The 20,260-nt window shown below is 53.3% G+C and overlaps 1 protein-coding gene across 16 annotated transcripts in view; it reads left to right on the top strand.

Annotated features, from left to right (window-relative positions):
* The window catches only part of ANK1 (ankyrin 1), a 141,604-nt gene that overhangs the window by 72,347 nt on the left and 48,997 nt on the right, over positions 1–20,260 (top strand). For 11 of the 16 annotated variants that reach the window (XM_069572690.1, XM_069572694.1, XM_069572686.1 and 8 more), the window contains exons 13-25: positions 100–198; positions 2,390–2,587; positions 2,989–3,087; positions 4,294–4,392; positions 7,550–7,747; positions 10,438–10,536; positions 12,745–12,843; positions 13,578–13,676; positions 14,716–14,808; positions 15,280–15,352; positions 16,112–16,135; positions 17,411–17,504; positions 18,925–19,003. In XM_069572690.1, the coding sequence (XP_069428791.1) occupies positions 100–198; positions 2,390–2,587; positions 2,989–3,087; positions 4,294–4,392; positions 7,550–7,747; positions 10,438–10,536; positions 12,745–12,843; positions 13,578–13,676; positions 14,716–14,808; positions 15,280–15,352; positions 16,112–16,135; positions 17,411–17,504; positions 18,925–19,003 (1,353 nt within the window). The remainder of the gene's footprint in view (positions 1–99; positions 199–2,389; positions 2,588–2,988; positions 3,088–4,293; positions 4,393–7,549; positions 7,748–10,437; positions 10,537–12,744; positions 12,844–13,577; positions 13,677–14,715; positions 14,809–15,279; positions 15,353–16,111; positions 16,136–17,410; positions 17,505–18,924; positions 19,004–20,260) is intronic. The other 5 variants (XM_069572693.1, XM_069572689.1, XM_069572684.1 and 2 more) reach the window with 1 other exon arrangement.

Here is a 20,260-nt window from a genome sequence, read left to right as displayed (position 1 = left end):
TTGGGTGAAAACCCCCCAAGCTGGCACCGTGGAGCTCTGTGTGTTCCCTTTTAGAAACCCGGCGCGAGTTAACACTTGTATAATTTTGTTGTTTTGCAGAAAGTGGAGACCCCGCTACACATGGCAGCCAGAGCAGGGCACACGGAAGTGGCCAAATATTTGCTCCAGAACAAAGCCAAAGTCAACGCCAAGGCCAAGGTGGGTTCAGGAGGCGGCAGCAGTCCTGGACATGAGCCTTGAAGTGCAGGAGGAGCTCCGAGGCCAGGCTGCAGGGCTCGTGGGGCCAAGATTCCCTGTCCCGCCCACGTGGTTGCGCCCAGTGCTCAGGTTCTGCTTTGCAGGGCTTCTGAGAAGGCCGGATGTGTGCTGGCATCAGAGCTGTTTCTTTAGGAAAACAAAAGCCCAGTGAGCAGTGTTTGGGAGCTGAAAGGATGCATGATGGTTACAGTCACAGTATCAGAAGAGAAGGCACGTTTTCAAGGAAGTGTTGCCAGTGAAAATCAGGAATTACTTAACCTGAAAACAAAAGATTCCCCTTGGTGGTAATAATAGGCATCTCAGAAGAACTGAGTGAACAAAGGGGAAGAATTGCTGCTGAGTTTGCAGGGCGGCTTTGGTCACCATCAGACGTCCCTACTGCACAGGCTACAGAGGTGCTGTTGAGTATCAGGACTGCAGTCTGGGTTTGGACCGTGTGACAGAACCTCCACCCCTGGGCCCAATAACACAGAGATCCGGCCCACCAACTGCTTCCGTTTCAGGGGGAAACGGGGAGCGGCAGGGGACAGGGGATGAAAAGTCATCTTGCCCTTTCCCAGTTCTGACCCTCCATCACCCTTGGCATAGAGAAAGCCAGGGAAAGCCTTCAGGCAGAAAGACAAGCAAACACTCAGACAGGACAGACACCCTGGTTTAATTGCCCTTTGCAAATCATGTGTTTTTTACTGGTTGAAGGTTTGTGGCAACCCAGGTTGCTAAGCGGTTAGCATTTTTCTAGCAATAAAGTATTTTTCAATTACTATATATATATATATATATTTGAACATAATGACACTGCACACACAACAGAGAATAGTATCATATAAAAATAGTTTTATATGCACTGGGAAACCAAAAAATTTGTGTGACTCGCTTTACTGTGATAACCCATTTTATTGCCGTGGTCTGGGGCCGAACCCACAGTGTCTCTGAGATCTGTATGTGAGAAGACCCACGATGGATCAGTTCAGCTCAGTTCAGTCACTCAGTCCCCTCCGACTCTTTGCAACCCCATGGACTGCAGCACACCAGGCCTCCCTGTCCATCACTAACTCCCGGAGCTGACTCAAACTCATGTCCATCGAGTTGGTGATGCCATCCAACCAAACTTTGGATCTTCCATCTTTCCCAGCATCAGGGTCTTTTCCAATGAGTCAGTTCCTCACATCAGGTGGCCAAAGCATTGGAGTTTCAGCTTTAGTGTCAGTCCTTCCAGTGAATATTCAGGACTGATTTCCTTTAGGATGGACTGGTTGGATCTCCTTGCTGTCCAAGGGACTCTCAAGAGTCTTCTCCAACACCACAGTTCAAAAGCATCAATTCTTCGGCGCTCAGCCTTCTTCACAGTCCAACTCTCACATCCATACATGACCACAGGAAAAACCATAGCCTTGACTAGACGGACCTTAGTCGGCAAAGTAATGTCTCTGCTTTTGAATATTCTATCTAGGTTGGTCATAACTTTTCTTCCAAGGAGTAAGCGTCTTTTAATTTCATGGCTGAAGTCACCACCTGCAGTGATTTTGTACCCCCCAAAATAAAGTCTTTCACACTTTTTCCACTGTTTCCCCATCTATTTGCCATGAAGTGATGGGACCCGATGCCATGATCTTAGTTTTCTGAATGTTAAGTTTTAAGCCAACTTTTTCACTCTCCTCTTTCACTTTCATCAAGAGGCTCTTTAGTTCCTCTTCACTTTCTGCCATAAGGGTGGTGTCATCTGCATATCTGAGGTTATTGATATTTCTCCTGGCAATCTTGACTCCGCCATACTTCGGGTGGGACTTCTTATATACGCAGTCTGCTTGATCCTAACCACAGCCCTATGAGGTCAATACCATTATTCCCATTTTACAGATGAGAAGGCTAAGGCTTTAGGCAAATAAGTAGGAATAAGAACTCACTTGAAAGGTTGTTATAGGACTAAATGAGAGTTATAAAGATTAAATGAGAAAGAACATACTGGTTTCTGTAACTTGGAGATTTGCATCTCAGCTCTTCCTCTTACTAGCCGTGTGTCTTTGAGAAAGTCACTTAACCTCTCTGGGCCTCACCTGCCTGCTGTGTAAAGTGAAGAGTTGGGTTAGGTGACCTCGGCGTTCCTGTTCTTTGTTTTCACTCTGGGTTTCAGGATGACCAGACCCCACTTCACTGTGCAGCTCGCATCGGCCACGCAAACATGGTGAAGCTCCTGCTAGAAAATAATGCCAACCCCAACCTGGCCACCACTGCCGGGCACACCCCCCTGCACATCGCAGCCCGAGAGGGCCACATGGACACGGCGCTGGCCCTTCTGGAAAAGGAGGCGTCCCAGGCGTGCATGACCAAGGTATGGGTCCCGGGCCGGGGAGGCCGTCCCGCCTCTGTGTTGCCTTGAACTGTAGTTTCCTGCTACCCACCCAGCCTTCATCCTTTCATCATGGAATGTCTCAGGGTCTGCTCTGAACAATCCATGCAGGTTCTGGGATGAGAGAAGGATGATGGTCCAGCCCCGGCCCTCAGCTCGCTGGCTGTCAAATAACAGCACCAGCAGTTCTGACTCCGTCACAGGAGGGAGAGGGGCGGTGGCTGGTTGCCGGTCCGGGTGTCTAGGCAGGACCGCCTGTTCCGTGCCCTTTCCTGCATCTCTGTGCCAGCCGGGGTGGGCACCTCCTTGGCCGCACGCAGACCCTTTCCCTGGGGAGGACAGCAGGGGCTCCCAGGCGTCTGACGGCCGGTGTTTCTCCTCAGAAAGGATTTACCCCTCTCCACGTGGCAGCCAAGTACGGGAAGGTGTTTATGACGGAGCTTCTGCTGGAGCACGACGCGCACCCCAACGCCGCCGGGAAGGTGAGCTTGACCTCGCGTCCCATCCAGGGTCAGGGGTCAGAGTGGAGCCAGGATGGAGGCGCAGCTTCCCGTGGGTGGTGGCATCTCTACCTTGTGAACGGGCAGCCACCCAGGGAGAGTGGCCTCTGGGGGGACTGATCTTCCTGATAGCACTGTGCCCTTCTAGAAAGACCTGGTGGCCCCTCTGAGCCAGAGTGATGAGGGCACTGCCCCGTTGGCCCCAGGAATGAGGAGGTGACCCTCCAGGAGTGAAGTGACCCCCAGGAGTGAGAAGGTGACCCCCTAGGAGTGAGGAGGTGGCCCCCCCAGGAGTGAGGAGGTGGCCCCCAGGAGTGAGGAGGTGGCCCCCCCAGGAGTGAGGAGGTGGCCCCCAGGAGTGAGGAGGTGGCCCCCCCAGGAGTGAGGAGGTAGCCCCCAGGAGTGAGGAGGTGGCCCCCCAGGAGTGAAGTGACCCCCCAGGAGTGAGGAGGTGGACCCCAGGAGTGAGGAGGTGGCCCCTGCAGGAGTGAGGTGGTGGCCCCCAGGAGTGAAGTGACCCCCAGGAGTGAGGAGGTGGACCCCAGGAGTGAGGTGATCCCCAGGAGTGAGGAGGTGGGCCCCGAGGAGTGAGGTGACCTCCCAGGAGTGAGGAGGTGGGCCCCAGGAGTGAGGTGATCCCCGTGAGTGAGGAGGTGGCCCCCAGGAGTGAGGTGATCCCCGTGAGTGAGGAGGTGGGCCCCAGGAGTGAGGTGACGCCCCAGGAGTGAGGAGGTGGCCCCCAGGAGTGAGGTGATCCCCAGGAGTGAGGAGGTGGCCCTCAGGAGTGAGGTGACCCCCCAGGAGTGAGGAAGTGACCCCCTAGGACTGAGGAGGTGGCCCTTCAGGAATGAGGTGACCCCCCAGGACTGAGGGGGTGACCCTCAGGACTGAGGAGATGACCCCTGAGGAATCAGGAGGTGACCCCCCAGGGGTGAGGAGGTGACCCTCTCAGGATTGAGGAGGTGACCCCCAGGACTGAGAGGGTGACCCTCAGGACTGAGGAGGTGACCCCCAAGACTGAGGAGGTGGCCCAGGTTCCGCTGGCTGTGTTCTCCAGTGGCCTGGCTCTGACATGGCTCTTCTGCGGATTTCCTGGGTAGCAGAAGTAACATGGACCCCTAGGCCTGGCTCCTGGGGCCTGGCCAGGGGGCCGCTCCCCAAGTGAAGGCTGTCCCCATCCCCCCACAGAGCGGACTGACCCCCCTGCACGTGGCCGTGCACCACAACCACCTGGACGTCGTCAAGCGGCTGCTGCCCCGGGGCGGCTCCCCGCACAGCCCCGCCTGGGTAAGCCCCCCGGCCGGTGCCCACCTCGGCCCCACCTCAGGACCCTGCTCTCATCCCCCAGGGTGGGCTGTGGCTGCTGCTGGGGGACCAGGAGCAGGGCGGGAGGCGGGGGCGCTTCCTACCACAGGTCACCTCCCAGAAGGGGGACTCGTTCACACAACAGATGTGTCCCCAAGCCTGACGTCAGACGTCAGCATGTGCAGCGTGCTCTTGATGCTGGGACAGGGGCCCCTCTGGAGAACATTCTGGATGGGGGCTGATCTCATGCTCTCAATGCTCGGACGGGGGACAAACACACTTGGAGAGTATTTGGGGCAGGGGGTAAACTTGCCAGAACCTGGAAGCGCAGAACCTGTTTTAAAGGCGGGTAGTCTCCCCCAGCTGTTTCCCTCCTGAGTTCAGGCTCTGAAGTGGTGCTCCTTCTGTCCATATGTTCCACGGGGACGCGTGGCCACTGGCCGGCCTCATGCCAGCCCTTGAGATCCTCAGAGTCGCGGGCCCATCACCCCCGAGGGACCCTTAGTGTAGGCAGCAGGTGGGGTTTATGTTAGAGTGGACTGCAGGGGGCAGAACGAGGTACAGAGATGAAGCTGGACACCAGCGTCATTGGGGGGGGGCAGGCTGCCCCTCTGCGGGATGAGATGAGAGGGTGGCAAGATCTGCAAGGGCAGAGGGGCCTTGAGGGTTGGCGGCCATGTGGAGGATGGTGAGGGGAGGGAGCAGGGCTTGGGGGCAAAGGACACATGCGGTTTCTCCGCTCACTGTTAGATGGACAGTCGAGACTCAGAAGAAAGGAAAGTGAGAGTGAGGATAATTTATGGATTTTGGGGCCAGGGAGCGAACCCTCGTGCTCAGCCCTTTATCAGGAGGGGTCTCGGGTGGGTCAGAGTATGATTCCAGCCCACCCCTGCGGACCCCCGTGGGGAGACAACCCGGTTGGGGAAGATCCGTGTCAGCCTTCAGATTGCCCTCCCTGCTCAGATCGGATGCTCTTCTGAAATGTACAGCATCACCTTCCGGCAGACACAGCACACGGCCTCTCCCAGACACCCTGTCTCCTTGGGCTCCAGTCCCCCCCTCCCCCCGCCCCGCCCCTGCGCTGCTGTAGCAGAGCCTGCATCGCTGCGCAGACAGCACGCGGCCCCACGGGGGACGTGACTTACTCCTGCCTCTAAAAATAAAACTGCTGGACTCCCCTCCTCCTCACACCCCCCTTTATATAAAAGAAATCGGAGCCAACCCCATGGTATTTAAAGAGAGCTTTATCCACACATAAACCCTGTACAGATGGGTTTTGTTTCCATGGCAAAAAATAGTTTCCAAAGTAGTCTGGCAATTTTGTAGAATTTCACATGCAAATCTCTCTGCACCCAAACCAAACCCGCCCCTTTCTAATTCTGATGCTGATGTTGTTTTAACGTTGAGGCAGCTCTCTCTCCAGCGTGTGTGCGTTCCTTTGGACGAGCTCACTGCCTGTGGAAAGAGGAGCCTTTTACGGCTCACATCATCTCTCCCTGACTCTCCTGCCCCTTCTCTAATCACCTACAGAAGGTCATTCATTCCCTGTAGTCCTGGCTTGGAGGGAGCTCCGAGGAGCTGGCCCCTGATTTGAGACAGACAGAGATACATTGCTCTTGTATCTCAGTTTTAACCGGGGGTCACCTGGCAGCCTGAGCTCCAGGGCAAGCTTGCCCATTGCCAGGACAGGATGCTGTTCTTGCCAGCAGACATCTTCCACTGTCTGCCCTAGTGGCCTGGACTCCTGATTATACCAACAAGAATAATTGCTGGAGTTCCTGTCCTCTTCACAGTGGAAGTCCCTGATCCTTGCTTCCATGCAGGGAATGGAACGCAGGTTGCAGAGAGGCACCCTGGGTGAGCATCAGTCTCACCACATTGCATTCTGACCCGGGAGGTTTTCAGAATGCAGAATCTGGGGCCCGCCTAGTCAGAATCTGCACTTTAGATCCCACGTGATTTCATACACACTTGAGTCTGAGAAGCAGGGCTCTGGCTAAAAGCACTTGCGTCCTGAAGTCAGAAGATTCTCTGATGCTCAGAGAGAAGGCTCTCCATGTGGGCTTGACTCCAGATCTCAAGCCTGATCCACCAAATCCCGCCTCTTTCCTTTGCTCCCTCTTGATACAGTACAAAACTCATTTTGTTTAATTAATTTTACTACAGTAGAAATGCCAATCTTGTCAGGGGAACACAGCCTCCAAAGGATTTAGCGTTTTCTCATAACATAATCCAATCTAAAAGGAGGAACACTAGAGTGGTTTTACATAATTCCTCGAAAGAGAATGATTTTTGTTATTCAGTTTCCTTCTTTGGAAGTGACAACTTTTCCTTTCCCCATAAAATCCACTATGGAGATGGATCTTATCCTGTCCCTCAGTGCTTTAAACTGGAATTTTACTGTATTGGCCCACCTTCGCCTTGTACCGACATTTCTGTATCCATTCATCTGTCAAAGGACATCTAGGTTGCTTCCATGTCCTAGCTACACTATCCACTTTTAATGGCTTAAAAAAGTACAAAAGGGCGTCTAGAGGTCATTGACTCTTTTGCCCCTAGTCACACAGCTGGTTAAAGTAGATCAGGGACTTGTAAAGCAACTGTTCTCCCATAAAAATTAATAAAAAATAAAATAAAAGTGAGCCAAGGACTGACTCCACATCCACAGGTCCCTCGCCAGGGGCTTCTCCTCTTAGGCCACCTGCCTGAAGCCATAGAGCTCGGGGGAGCTCTTGGGCCAGCACAGGGAACCAGAAAGAGCTCTCTTCTTTCCCCTCCATGAACTGTCTGGAATGCTGTTCTCATGGCAGGAAAGAGGGTCTTGTATTTTCATCCGCACCTAGCCTGCTGGTTGTTCTATAGGCTGCCTGGCTGAATCTTAGCATCTGTTGGGGACAGGGCACTCACGCCCGGAACATAGATGGAGAGAACGGGAACAGGGCTTTGCTGGTCTGGGAGCCTCTCCAAACCCAGTGGACTTGGTCAGTTTGTTTGTTTACTGAAGTGACCCTCCCGGGTGACACCAGCCTTAAATCAGACCTCCTGGCCCCGCCTTGGAGGATCTAAACCGGAAGGCATGCGCTCAGCTTGTCAACTCAGCACTCCTGTAAGCAGGCTCCGGGGGCCCCTTCCATTTCAGAACGGCTACACACCTCTGCACATCGCCGCCAAGCAGAACCAGCTGGAGGTGGCCCGCAGTCTGCTGCAGTATGGGGGCTCGGCGAACGCAGAGTCGGTGCAAGGTGTGACCCCCCTCCACCTGGCGGCTCAGGAGGGCCACGCAGAGATGGTGGCTCTCCTGCTGTCCAAACAGGCCAACGGTAACCTGGGCAACAAGGTAAACACGAGTCTGTAGGCTCCATCGCATTGGGGGTTAGCTGAAGCCTGGGAGCGCCTGTGCTGTGCCCGGGTTCTGAATCCGGTGATGCACGTGTGTGTGTGTGTGTGCATGTGTGTGTGACCCTTACAACAGCCCTGTGTAGGTTTTATCTCAGTTTTATAAATGAATGAACAGGTTCAGAAAGGTTGCTAATTCCAAGACTGTAGGACCCCATGCCTACCTGATGCCAAAGCTGGTCCTTCCTAAATAGAATGACTCAAGAACCCACACAAAGATCACTGTTGAAATCCACTGCACGCTTTCCCACATAGAGGTTAGTTTCTACATTCAGGAATCGATGAAGTTGGAACTAAATATTCTTTTTCAGTAGCGAAGGCATTGTTTTCAATGCTGACCTGTCCCTTAAATGGGATTATCAGTCCAGGGACTATTGGCGTGTGAGTAGAAAACCCTCCTGGTGTAGCGACCTGTGGAGGGGGGACCTGGGAATTTGTTCCCCGCTGACGTCCTCGTGGTTTTCATCAGCGTCTCCAAGGAATGCATGGCCCAAGAAAGGCTAAGAGTCCCTTCTTTTGTTTTTTGTTTTGTAACTTTTAAGCATTTTGTTTTGTATTGGGGTATAGCCAATTAGGAACATCATGATAGTTTCAGGTAACAGTGGAGGGACTCAGCCCTATATATCCATGTATCCAGTCTCCCCCAAACTCCCCTCCCATCCAGGGTGCCACATAACATCAAGCAGAGTTCCATGTGCTATACAGTAAGACCTTGATGGTTATCCATTTAATAGATAACAGTGTGTACATGCCAATCCTCAACTCCCTAACTATCCCTTCCCCCAATCCATCCCTCCAGAAACCATAAGTTTGTTCTCTAAGTCTATAAGAGTCACTTCTTTCATTAAGCAGCTGTTTTATTGAAATATAACTCCCATACCATAAACTTCACTGGTTTGAACTGTACTATTTGGTGGTTTGGGGTATATTTGCAGAATTGAATAAACACCACCACTACCTAACTTCCAGACATTCCCGCCACCCCAAAAGGAAACCTCAGACCCATTAGTGGCCACATCCCATCGCCCTCAAACCCCCATCCCCTGGCAACCATTCATCTGCTCTCTGTCACTGTGAATTTGCCTGTTCCGGACATTTCTTGTAAATGGAATCATACACTATAAAGAGTCACTTCTTTAGATGATACATGAACATAATACAGTTTCAGAAGGGCTAGCATTTTACAGATAACTTAATATTTCTTTAAGAATCTACTGGATCTGCTGGCTCTTTCTGGACAGGTTTGAACAAGTGACCCCAGGAGGGAAGCGTTAGGGCAACACCATTATACTGGTCTCCTGCTGGTGCCATTTAAGTGAGCTCTGTCGGGGACCAGGGGCCGAATGCCGAAGCTTTGCCCTGGAGACATGCCCACCCATCCACACCCACCATCACCAGGCAGGCTACTGTGTTTTCCCAGGGGTCGGGCATGGCGCCTGGTAGCTGGGGCTGAGCCCAGACCTGTTCTTCTCTGGGCCTCCCTGCCCACTTGTGCTGGCTTCAGTGTTGGGGGGGCACTGCCCCTGGGCCTCCCTTCAGCTGAGGGGGAAAGGACAGATGGCAAGGGAGGGCGAATGGAGTTTCTGGAGAGGGGGCAGCCCCATTTGCCCCACGGTTAGTAAGGCTTGTAGAGTCAGAAACAGGAGATAGAAGGCTTTCCTGGCATTTTTGTGTGAGTGCTGCCCACATATCAAGCAAGATTTCTGGAGTATTATCATCCTTGTGAGACAGATGGACTTCCCTGGTAGCTCAGATGGTAAAGAATACACCTATAATGCAGGAAGCGTGGGTTTGATCCCTGGGTCAGGAAGATCCCCTGGAGAAGGGAATGGCTACCCACTCCAGTATTATTGCCTGGAAAATTCCATGGACAGAGGAGCCTGGCGGGCTACAGTCCATGGGGTCGCAAAGAGTCGGACATGACTGAGCGACTAACACTATACTATGCACTATGAGAAGGATGTGTTAAGAACTCCAGGAATCTGGCTTTTTTCAGTCCCAGCAGGATCTTCTATCGTTCCATCCTTTTTCCAGCAAATCACTGGCTGGGTGTGCAGATCACAGACTGCATTTAAATGGCACATCTTGCTTTACAACACGTTTTTGTTTATGTTTTCTCAAGTGAGCCTTCCTTTGCCCTTGAGATTTGTCATTGCTAATCCCTGTTTTCTTGATAAGCAAACCAAGACTTTGAAGCTCATCTCAAGTTGTGGAAATAGGAAATGTTACCACTGAAATGGACAATAAAGTTCATGTAGTTCAGATATCAGCAAACTACGGCTTGAAGGCCAAATCCAGCCCACCACTTGTTTGTATAAATAAAGTTTTATTGGAACACAGCCATGCCCATTTGTTTACCTGTTGACATGCACGCTTTCTCACTATAACTGATGGAGTTAAGCCTGAAATATTGACGATCTGGCCCTTAGCAGAAGCCATTGCTGACCTCTGGTTTAGTTCAACCACTTCATGTTTTTGTTAAGGACATCGAGGCCTAGAAGAGCTTGCCTGAGGTCAAACAGCTGGTTGGTGGCTACAGAGCCAAGTGTGACTCCCAAACCTCAATGCTTTCCCAGCATGACCTAGAACTCTGTCTTGGCTGCGAACTGATGAACTTCTTTTCCTTCCCAGAGTGGACTCACTCCCCTCCATCTGGTCGCACAAGAAGGCCACGTTCCAGTGGCAGACGTGCTGATCAAACACGGTGTCACGGTAGATGCCACCACCCGGGTAAGCCTCACAGCCTGCATCCTGTCCACACTTTCCCCCTGCGCCCACGTGCCTGCTCGCTCTGGCCTCCCTCACTGGTCCATCCCAGGAGTTTGGAAACCCCAAGGACACAGCGGCCCATTCCTGTCTGCCACTTCCTAGGGGCAGCGGTGGACCCCAAGCCAACGGGCTCACTTTCCAGTGGGGAGTTTAAGAAGTTGGTTGGACCTTTGAGCCTCTGTAGCGAGTCATGATTCCAATCCCTGTCTTACATGAGCCAGGTATCAAAATGTCAGGCTTCCCTGGATGCACTGGAGAATTCTGTGCCTTCTAGTCTGGCATTTGGCTCGGAGCGGGTCAGCATTCCTTGAGCCTCTGTGTGCAGAGGGTTGGAGGGGGTGGGGGTGGGGGGGTGGCTCTGGGGTGGGGGATAGAGAACAACCCAGTGCCCAACACATCTGCCTCAAGGCACCTGCAGATGATGTAAGAGCAGAAAGGGACAGCAGGTGTGATGTCCGGTGCAAGGAGGGCGCTAGTGAACCAGAAGGAGCATAGAGGGAGGGGAGGGTCTCTCCATTTGGTGGGAAAAGGAGGCTTCCTGGAAGAGGCATCATTTTGTTCCTTTTCACTGCAAGGCAAGTGTATTAAATGAAAGAGACAAAGCAACACCCCTCCAGCCCCAGCCCCCTCCAGAGCCCACCATGAACACCAGTCGGCAGTGTGACATTAAAGGCTCCCAGAAAAATCCAAGACGTATTTTATCCCCAACTGCCTACAGCCTCTACAGGAACCTGCTTAAAACCCAAGAATGTTCTGGACCTTTGAGGTTCTCTCGCCAGCCCAGTTTAGTCTTTTGGGATCTTGCCCTGAGAGATCCTGTACTGTGAGTTAGAACTTGTTGCTGCTTTTGTTCAGTTGCTAAGTCTTGTCCAACTCTGCGACCTCATGTGCTGCAGCACTCCAGGCTTCCCTGCCCTTCACCATCGCCCAGAGTTTGTTCAAACTCATGTCCATTGAGTCAGTGATGTCATCTAACCATCTCATCCTCTGTCACCCCCTTCTCCTCCTGCCTTCAGTCTTTCCTAGCATAAGTGCCTTTTCCAGTGAGTCATTTCTTCGCATCAGGTGGCCAAAGTATTGCAGCTTCAGCTTCAGCATCAGTCCTTCCAATGAAGATTCAGGGTTGATTTTCTTTAGGACGGACTGGTGTGACCTCCTTGCTATCCAGCGGACTCTTAAGAATCTTCTCCAACACCACAGTTGGAAAGCATCAGTTCTTCAGCGTTCAGCCTTCTTTATGGTCCAACTATCACGTCCATACATGACTACTGGAAAAACCATAGCTTTGACTAGGCAGACCTTTATTAGACCTTAGAGATCTCAAAGCCAGCCCGTCACTTCAGGTCCAGCCTGCAGGGTCTGGATCCAGGTGAACTCCAGGATTAGGCTCCCCAGGACACTTAGGGGCTGAGAGAGCCTTGGCCTGTCAGCTTGTGGAGGGAGCGCTAAAATATTCAGCAAAACAGCTTCCTTGAGAATTACCTCCCCTGCGGACAAAATTCAAGTGAATAAATACTCAAAGTCCATTCATTCCAAGCCATGGCCAGTTCCTACCCTCATGGTACCACCTGGTAGCCCAGGCAGCAGGGCAAGGCGGGTCTTGTCCGGGTCAGCAGGGACCTCCTTCTCATGCAAGGCCTCTGCCCTGCCAGCCTCCCCGGCTCTCCGAGGGACCTGTCTTGGCTTCGGCAGCACGGATCTCTCCTGGCTTTCCTCCTCCTTCTTTGCTGGCCCTCCCCCACCGTCTTTTCTGAACTCCCTGTAACTATTGCCTCAGTTCCATGAGCCCCACTTTTTCTCACCATACTTCATCTGGGGAACTTCACTCACCACTAAGGCTTAACGCCCACAGGCGCCTCCTTGCCGGGCCCTTTCCCCAGGCCCAGGGCCAGTTTTCCCATCACCCGCTTGCCCGCCCCCCTGAGTCTCCCCTGCTCACCTCACACTGCGCTTGCCCGACGCCAAGCCCCGTGCCCCTCCCAGGCCCCTGGCCTCCGACAGCCTGGACAGCTGAGCCCAGGGAGCCGCTGCCAGCCTTGCCAAGGCCTCCTCATCCATCCTCCCCTTTACCGCCGTTACCGTGTGAGTTTCCTTCTCGTCCAGCTCAGAGTGACGCGTGTTGTCCCCAGAAGCCCTGCCGGTCACCCTCTCTCCCCTCTTACTTTCCAGATGGGTTACACTCCACTCCACGTGGCCAGTCATTACGGGAACATCAAGCTGGTGAAGTTTCTGCTGCAGCACAAGGCAGACGTCAATGCCAAGACCAAGGTATGGGGATGCCTGAGGCCGAGACACGTTGGGACCACCTCCCCCCCTTTGCTGCAGGGCTTGCACCTGGACAAACATCTCCTCCAGCAACAAAAATACAGAGAATCTATAAGGGACTAAAAATAACCGCGTGCCTGAGCAGCTGGGGCAAGTCATGGACGACAAGATACACAGAGACTACAAACCCAACTGCCACTTATAAAGAGCCGGGAGCAAAAACAGGCTATCAGAAGCAAAAGCAGGGTCCTGTGCATGCCCCCTGCATGCAACACCACCCAAAGGCAAACCACCTGAGTCACCCCTCCAGCCTGACCCTTGGACCCGCCCTACTGTCGCTCCATGTCAGGAACCAGCTTGTCCCTTCCCCCTGGGGAGCAAGCAAGGAAGCCTGTTACTTGTTTTCAACCCCCCATCCCCTCTGCAGCAGGGGCCCCAGTAAAGCCTTTCCTGAGTTTCTTGTCTGGCCCCTGATCAATTTCTATTGACTGGAAAAGCCAAGGACCCTGGTCGGTAACAAGACCAGTGCCAAACTCAGAGGCACCTATAATCACTCTGGGCGCACGTGGGGCTCCACCACAATTTTCAGCTCTGACACTGGAAGAAGAAATGAGGAAAATGCTTTTTTTTTTTTTTTTTCACTTTGCATACAGAAGACATAGGCTCTGTGGTGGGTGGGCAGTGCTAGCTCATTTCTGTCGCTAGCTCATCCTCCCAAATGTCTACCCGCTTTACAGCTCGGATACAGCCCGTTGCACCAGGCGGCTCAACAAGGCCATACAGACATCGTGACACTGCTTCTCAAACATGGTGCTTCCCCAAACGAGGTCAGCTCGGTGAGTACCGTCCGGGGCCCTGATTCCAGAGACCTGCTCTCATGGGGGCCGCTGAGACGTCCCTTCACCCGGGAAGCTCAGGTCAGCCTCCAGTGCGTCTGGGGCCCGAACAGGCTCCCCGGGGCATGGGGAAGGCGGATGTTTATCCTAGTAGCACCGCTTACCCTCTCCCTTTTATTTTTATTTAAATGTTGTCAAAACCTTCTGCAAAATCCCTGCTAAAATCTGTGAAGCTGTTCTCAGTGTGACAAGAATGAACAGAACCAAATGTCTTGGGTGGGTCCTGATGTTTGGGGGCCTCGGGGTCTTCAGCCACATCAGTGGTCACTGTTCAGCAGTCACTTCCTCCCCAAGCAGTGGGACTGTCAGAGATACTGGCTTATCTCCGTGAGTGCTTCCAGCTTGGAGAGCGTGAGGACCTTTGATTGTCACCGTGGTTGCTGAAGCCATCGCTGTGGGTGGGGCCCAGTCTGCATGGGGTAGACCCTGCGAGCAGAGAACTTTGAAAGGGCGTGGGTTCAATCCCTGGTCAGGGAACTGAGGTCCCATATGCCATGTGGTATGGCCAAAAAATTAAAAAAAGAAGGAAAGCCTCATTATCCATTTAGTTTCAGTTAGCTCTTCCCTTTAAAATCAGAGTAGAAATTTACCCCTCCCTTATTTTCTGGTGACTTGTGATTTCCGGCTGGCCTGAGAAGAGTTCACCGAAGTATGTGGGTTATTTGAACCGTTTCCATGAGCAGTAACTGACACCCGAAGAACCAGCCTTGGGAGCCGTGGGCAGTACCACCTGGGGCCCTCCTATTCCTGCAACCCCAGCTGGTATCTCCCCGGCTCTGACCTCCCACTGCCTCCCTTTCGGCCGCTCTTGGCTTCGGTGGCGAGATCTCCTCTGAACACCCAGCACTGGAGGTTTAAGTACCTCGGCACCTCGTCTCCTTGAGCACCACTGACCACGTGTGCAGGGTCTTGCTCTGAGTGTGAACAATTGGGGTGTGTGTCTTGGCTGATCATGCCGTCCGTCTGCTCTTCTCCCCAGGATGGAACCACGCCTCTGGCCATAGCCAAGCGCTTGGGCTACATTTCTGTAACAGACGTGCTCAAGGTTGTCACTGATGAAACCAGCGTCGAGGTACGTCTGTTCCTCCCCTGCACACCCACCTCAGACACGCACAGCCTGCAGGATGCCCCAGGGGGTGCCCCAGGAAGTGGAGCATGTTCTGGAGTCCTGGATTCCTGAGGGAAGCTTGAAGCCCAAAGAATTGAGGGTTGGGGGTGCAGTGGAGGGGTGTCCTCCTCCATCAGGTGGGGCTTTACTGCCACCTGGTGGGCAGAAGAGTTGGGGCATCGACCAGACCAAGGGGTGGCCCAGATGGAGCTGAGGTTAGGGACCAGGCAACCAGCAGCTGGGGTTCCCTTCATCTCTCCTTACAGTTCCTGCCAGACCCCCGGAGGCTCTCTTAGCTGTCCTTTTCCTTGTCTGGGACAGACCTCCCTTCTCATCTCCTTCCGGTCTCCACTGTCATAACCAGATAACTGCCAGCTGGGTGAACGGGCCCACTGCGGTGTTGGGGTTGAATTCCTCGCTTTTTTCTCTTTTCAGTTGATCACAGACAAGCACCGGATGAGCTTCCCAGAGACGGTGGATGAGATCCTGGATGTCTCTGAAGATGAAGGTACAGGCTGGGATCCATACCACGTGCGGGTCGAGTCAGGCTGGATGAAGGGGGGCACTTGGGGCTCTGAACACTCACTCAGGGGGCCTCTGGCCACCACCCCGGGTCACCAGGTCATCAGAGTTGCAGCTGGACAGAACCACTTCTAATGATGCTGTCCATTATCGAAAGGGCTTCTTTAATGTGATTTTAAGAGAAGGAAATCTACATCACAGAGATTAAAAATAGAAAATCCCAGAAAGTTGCATAAATACATGTGTGTCTGCATATAGCATACCTGGAGTGGGATTCTACTCAGATCAGCTCCCAGAGCCGTAAGGAACTGTCATAAAATTCCACCTGGTGCGTTCCTTGTGCTTTGAACGAATAGCAAGCTGTTCGATATAAAATGCGTTAAGAATTCCTTTTCATCAGCTGCTCTTCAGACCACATGGTGGGTCAGTCAGTTTTGGGGGGCGGATCCATTATGAAATGACCATATTTTCCACTTCTGTGGGCCGCAGGGTACTTGTAGTACTTTTCCTGCCTCAAGTACACCTGTCTCCTTGCTTAAATTGGAAGAGAATCCTCATGATAAAGAAGGGTGGAGCTGGACCAGATTCTCTCTCTGCCCCCTTCCATCTTGGTAACCCAGGGGTTGTGTAGCCTGGTGGGCTAGGTGGTAAAAGCTCTCCTGAACGCCCTTGAATGAAACACCCCTCACTTTACCTGACTTCAAACCTGCCCTTCCTTAAACGTGGCTCTTTCTTTGCTTTCCAGGAACTGCTCATATAACTATAATGGGTATGAAACTCTCTGTTCCCTGTGGTCCTTTCTCATGAGTGCATTTCACCCTCAGCAACCCAAGCTCTCACTAATCCACCCCTGCTTTCCATAACAATCGGAGCTTGACTCAAACAGGACATTTCCACCTGTAAGGTCCACGCCCTGGCGGGCGGCTCCAGCCTGTCCACGTCTGCGTCCGTGCTACCTGCCACTGTGTCTGCGGTCATAACTGCATGAGCTGCTGTGGTTCCATCCTGTAGGCTCCTGATAACAAGGCCAGGAGGGGCCGCTGAGGGGCAGGAAAGGACCCTGCGAGGTCCAGGGCCCCCGCTCCAGGGCAAGGAGGAGAGAGAATCAAAGAGGCAGAGTTGGGGTTGCAGACAGAGGTTGAACCTCCCGGCGATGGGCTTTGAGAATGCAGATTCAGCCGCTGAGATTACACAAGTCCCTAGTGCCTCTCCAGACGGATGGGCTGTGTTCCACGGGCGTTTGTTCTTCGGTTGCATGTGGTGTGGAAAAGAACAGAAGCACCTCTTTAGAGAAAGAGTACCCTCCACAAGGGCTGTTCTGAAGTGGAACTTGTCAGGCAAAGAAGGTTCCTTCCAGGTCTTCCTTGGTGGTCTAGTGGTTAAGACTTTGCACTTCCAGAGCAGGGGTTGTGGGTTTGAGCCCTTGGTCAGAGCTTCCCTGGTAGCTCAGCTGGTAAAGAATCCCCCTGCAATGCGGGAGACCTGGGTTCGATTCCTTGGTTGGGAAGGTCCCCTGGAGAAGGGAACAGCTACCCACTCCAGTACTCTTGGGCTTCCCTGGTGGCTTAGAATCCAGCTGCAGTGCAGGAGACCCTGGTTTGATCCCTGGGTTGGGAAGATCCCCTGGAGGAAGGAAAGGCTACCCACTCCAGTATTCTGGCCTGGAAAATTCCATGGACCATATAGTCCGTGGGGTCACAAAGAGTCGGACACGACTGAGCGACTTGCACTTTCAGGGAACTAATCCCACATGTTACGAGGCACGCCACCACCCCTCCCCCCAACCCCCAAAAGGAAGAAAGTTCCTTTTGATTGAGTTGTTATCTTCTCCAAAGCCTGGTGCAGTCTATGTTAGGGACTGGCTGCCCGGCTCCAGGGCTGTTGGTGGAAGATGAAGATGTTGCTATGGTCCCCTTCGAGCATCAGAGACCTTGCCCCATGCCCTGGCGGGGGCAAGCATTGAGAGGAGGAGCAGAAAAAACACTTTTTAAAAAGAAAGAGGGTATTTCCTTCCTATCACTCACTTAAACTTGTGTGGTTTCAGGGGAGGATCTTGGCTCCAGGGCAGAGAGGCCGGATGCCAGGGATGTAGATGAAGAGAAAGAGCTGCTGGACTTCGTGCCGAAGCTGGACCAAGTGTGAGAAATGCTCCCATCGGTGGCGGGGGGCGGGGGGGGGGCGCGGTGGTCCCCCTCCCCAGACTCAGGGTAGAAGATTCCGGAGCAGGGAGGTTCCAGGAAGCCCAGGCCTGGACAGAGAGCTGGTCCAGTGTCTTAGGATAAGCCAGCCCTGCACCGGGGGTGCCAGGCGGGGGCCGAGGCCTCCCTTAGAGCCTGCTACCCTCTCTGGGGTCCCTGCCCCCAACTGTTCCTCCTCCCCTCCCTCAATGCTCTCTCCACACCTCTCCCCCTTTCAAACACTCAGTTTTGCACCAGAAATATCCACTCAGGGAAATCCCATTAGAAACCGTTGTCAAAAAAGGGGTGGGTTATTATAGGATGGAGTTTCCCTGGTGGCTCAGAGGGTAAAGAATCTGCCTGCAATGCAGGAGACCCAGGTTCGATCCCTGGGTTGGGAAGATTCCCCTGGAGGAGGGCACGGCAACCCACTCCAGTATTTTTGCCTGGAGAATCTCATGGACAGAGGAGCCTGACGGGCTACAGTTCATGGGGTCGCAAAGAATCAGACACAGCTGAGTGACTAACACACACACATATTATAGGATTACATGAAATCACATGTGTGAAACTTTGGAAATTGTAAAGCACCGTAGAATTTAGAGAACCTTTCATTCAATTAAGAAATTTAAATAATAAGAAAGAAACTATTGCTAAGCTGAGCTCACAGGCCAGCCACGTCCCTCCATCAGCTGGTCCATTAGGGAACGTCCACAGAGGGTCTGCATCTGCCTGGCACGTGTTTCTCATTCCTCCGGGAATGCGGTGAGCTATTCCCATGTGCGTGTATTGGCGCACACAGGGATTCTGTGAACGAAGGTGAAAGCGACAACTTTGTAGAAACACTGAGCCCTTTGGGGTTTTCTGAAAAGACAGACATGTGCCGGCTTGGTCCCAGGGCTTATGAGGGCCACGGACCAAGGAGAAGGGACCCTGTGATTAGTATTACTGAACTTCAGTTAGAAACACAAAACCAAGACCTCAACCACAGAGAACCTACATATGAATTTGGTAGAATGAAAACACACACCCAGTGGTCAGACCATGATGCAGAATAAGATGTTATGGCCAGAGCGAGAGTTCCCTCAACAAGGGGACTAAGGCTACAAAACTGGGGTGGTGCGTGCAGGAAGACTTCCTGGAGGAGGCAGTCTTTCAACTCGGGCTCAAGACAGGCTCTGGGTGGGGAAAGGCCTAGAGGTGGAGGAGGGCAGGCCAGGATGTAGCACCTATGCCAGTAGGGTTCAGATGGTGGAGGGGCGGGATTGGATTGGATAGGTGATCCTGGGGGTACGGAAATGTCTCACTGAGGCGCCCAGTGGAAGATGACGGGCTATGCAGAAGGATCGTGCCCTGATGTCCCAATGTCCTCGGCGTACAGGGTGGAATCCCCAGCCATCCCACGGATTCCCTGCGTCACACCTGAGACAGTGGTGATCAGAGCCGAAGAGGCAGATCAGGTGAGACGCGTCCTTTCTCTTACCTCCTCTTGGCGGGGAACAGATTCCCTGGGCAGTGATTGCTCTGAGATGACCTGAAGCACGGGAAGAATTCATAAAGCTCACAGCACTTACCAAGCCCCACGGATCCCAGGTTTCATGACTCTTCTGCAGCAGCTGCGCCCCCAGCACTCATATAACCCCAGCTATTGGAGATCTGAGTCTCTGAGAGCCCGAGGGTGCCTGGGACGCCCTCGTGCTAGTCTTGGCGGGGCTGAGAACTGGCAGCACAAGTTCTGGCTCCTAAGCCTGTGTTCTCTTGCACACACGCCTGAGCACACGCTGTGTGCACCCGTGGGGGCCATGGGCCCGATACCAGAGAGGGAGCCCCAGGCTGCAGCCACACCTCTGTGGAGCTGCGGGCAAGTCCGGAACTTAGCACCTTTTTGTTTCACATCCATAAAAACAGGACAGTTTCTGCCTCACTTTCCCCAAGGGATTACTGGGAGCTTAAAAATACCAGTCCAGGTGGAAAGGGGATGTCAAGGAGAGCTGTCCCCAGCACGGTCGTTACTCATTATAGTACCCTATTTGTGGCTTCCCCCAATGCTGCTTGAATTTGTCCCCCAAATGGGTGGGATGGCTTAAAACAATGTAATGCTCCTTGATTTAATTTTTATGCCAGCTGGCACTTTTTTTTTTTCCCCAGCGGCAAAGAGGTTTTCTGGGATCAGAAGGAAGCAGTGTAGTGTTTAGAGGTTGGAAACGGCCACCCTGAGCTTGGTCACTGAGCCAGACGTGTCGGTTTGTGTCGGTTCTCCAGCTAAGGCTGGTCTCTGCCTCCACCCTGAAGGGATGCGTGTCTGAAAGCAGCGGCGGAAGCCCTGGACCCAAGTGTGGCATTGGGAGAGGATGGCTGTGGCGCGGTCCGGTCAGCCCTCCCACCCTAGGGCAGGCCACAGGGCTGACGGTGGTGTCATGCCGTGGGGCCGGGGGGAGTTTGGGAGATACTGTCAGATACGGCCCTGGCACTGCCACGGCACATCCGCCTGGTGCTTCCGAAGACAGCGACAAGAAAGCTCCAAGGGGACCCGGGTTCTGCTGTTCCCTGGCCAACCGTGTGCTCTGAGGCCCTACTAAGTCATGAACCGAGTCAGCAGGGGCTTCCTGGAGTCCCGCCAGGCGCCCTGGAGGGGACCCTGTGTGGGAGGACGCAGGAACAGATGGTCCAGCTGGGGAGGGTCTCAGAACGCAGGGAGGTGACTACCCAAGGGCTCA

Source organism: Ovis canadensis, chromosome 26, assembly GCF_042477335.2.
Source record: "Ovis canadensis isolate MfBH-ARS-UI-01 breed Bighorn chromosome 26, ARS-UI_OviCan_v2, whole genome shotgun sequence".
NCBI lineage: Eukaryota > Metazoa > Chordata > Mammalia > Artiodactyla > Bovidae > Ovis > Ovis canadensis.
Note: the sequence above shows the minus strand (reverse complement) of the source record. Positions and strands in the feature narration are given on the sequence as shown.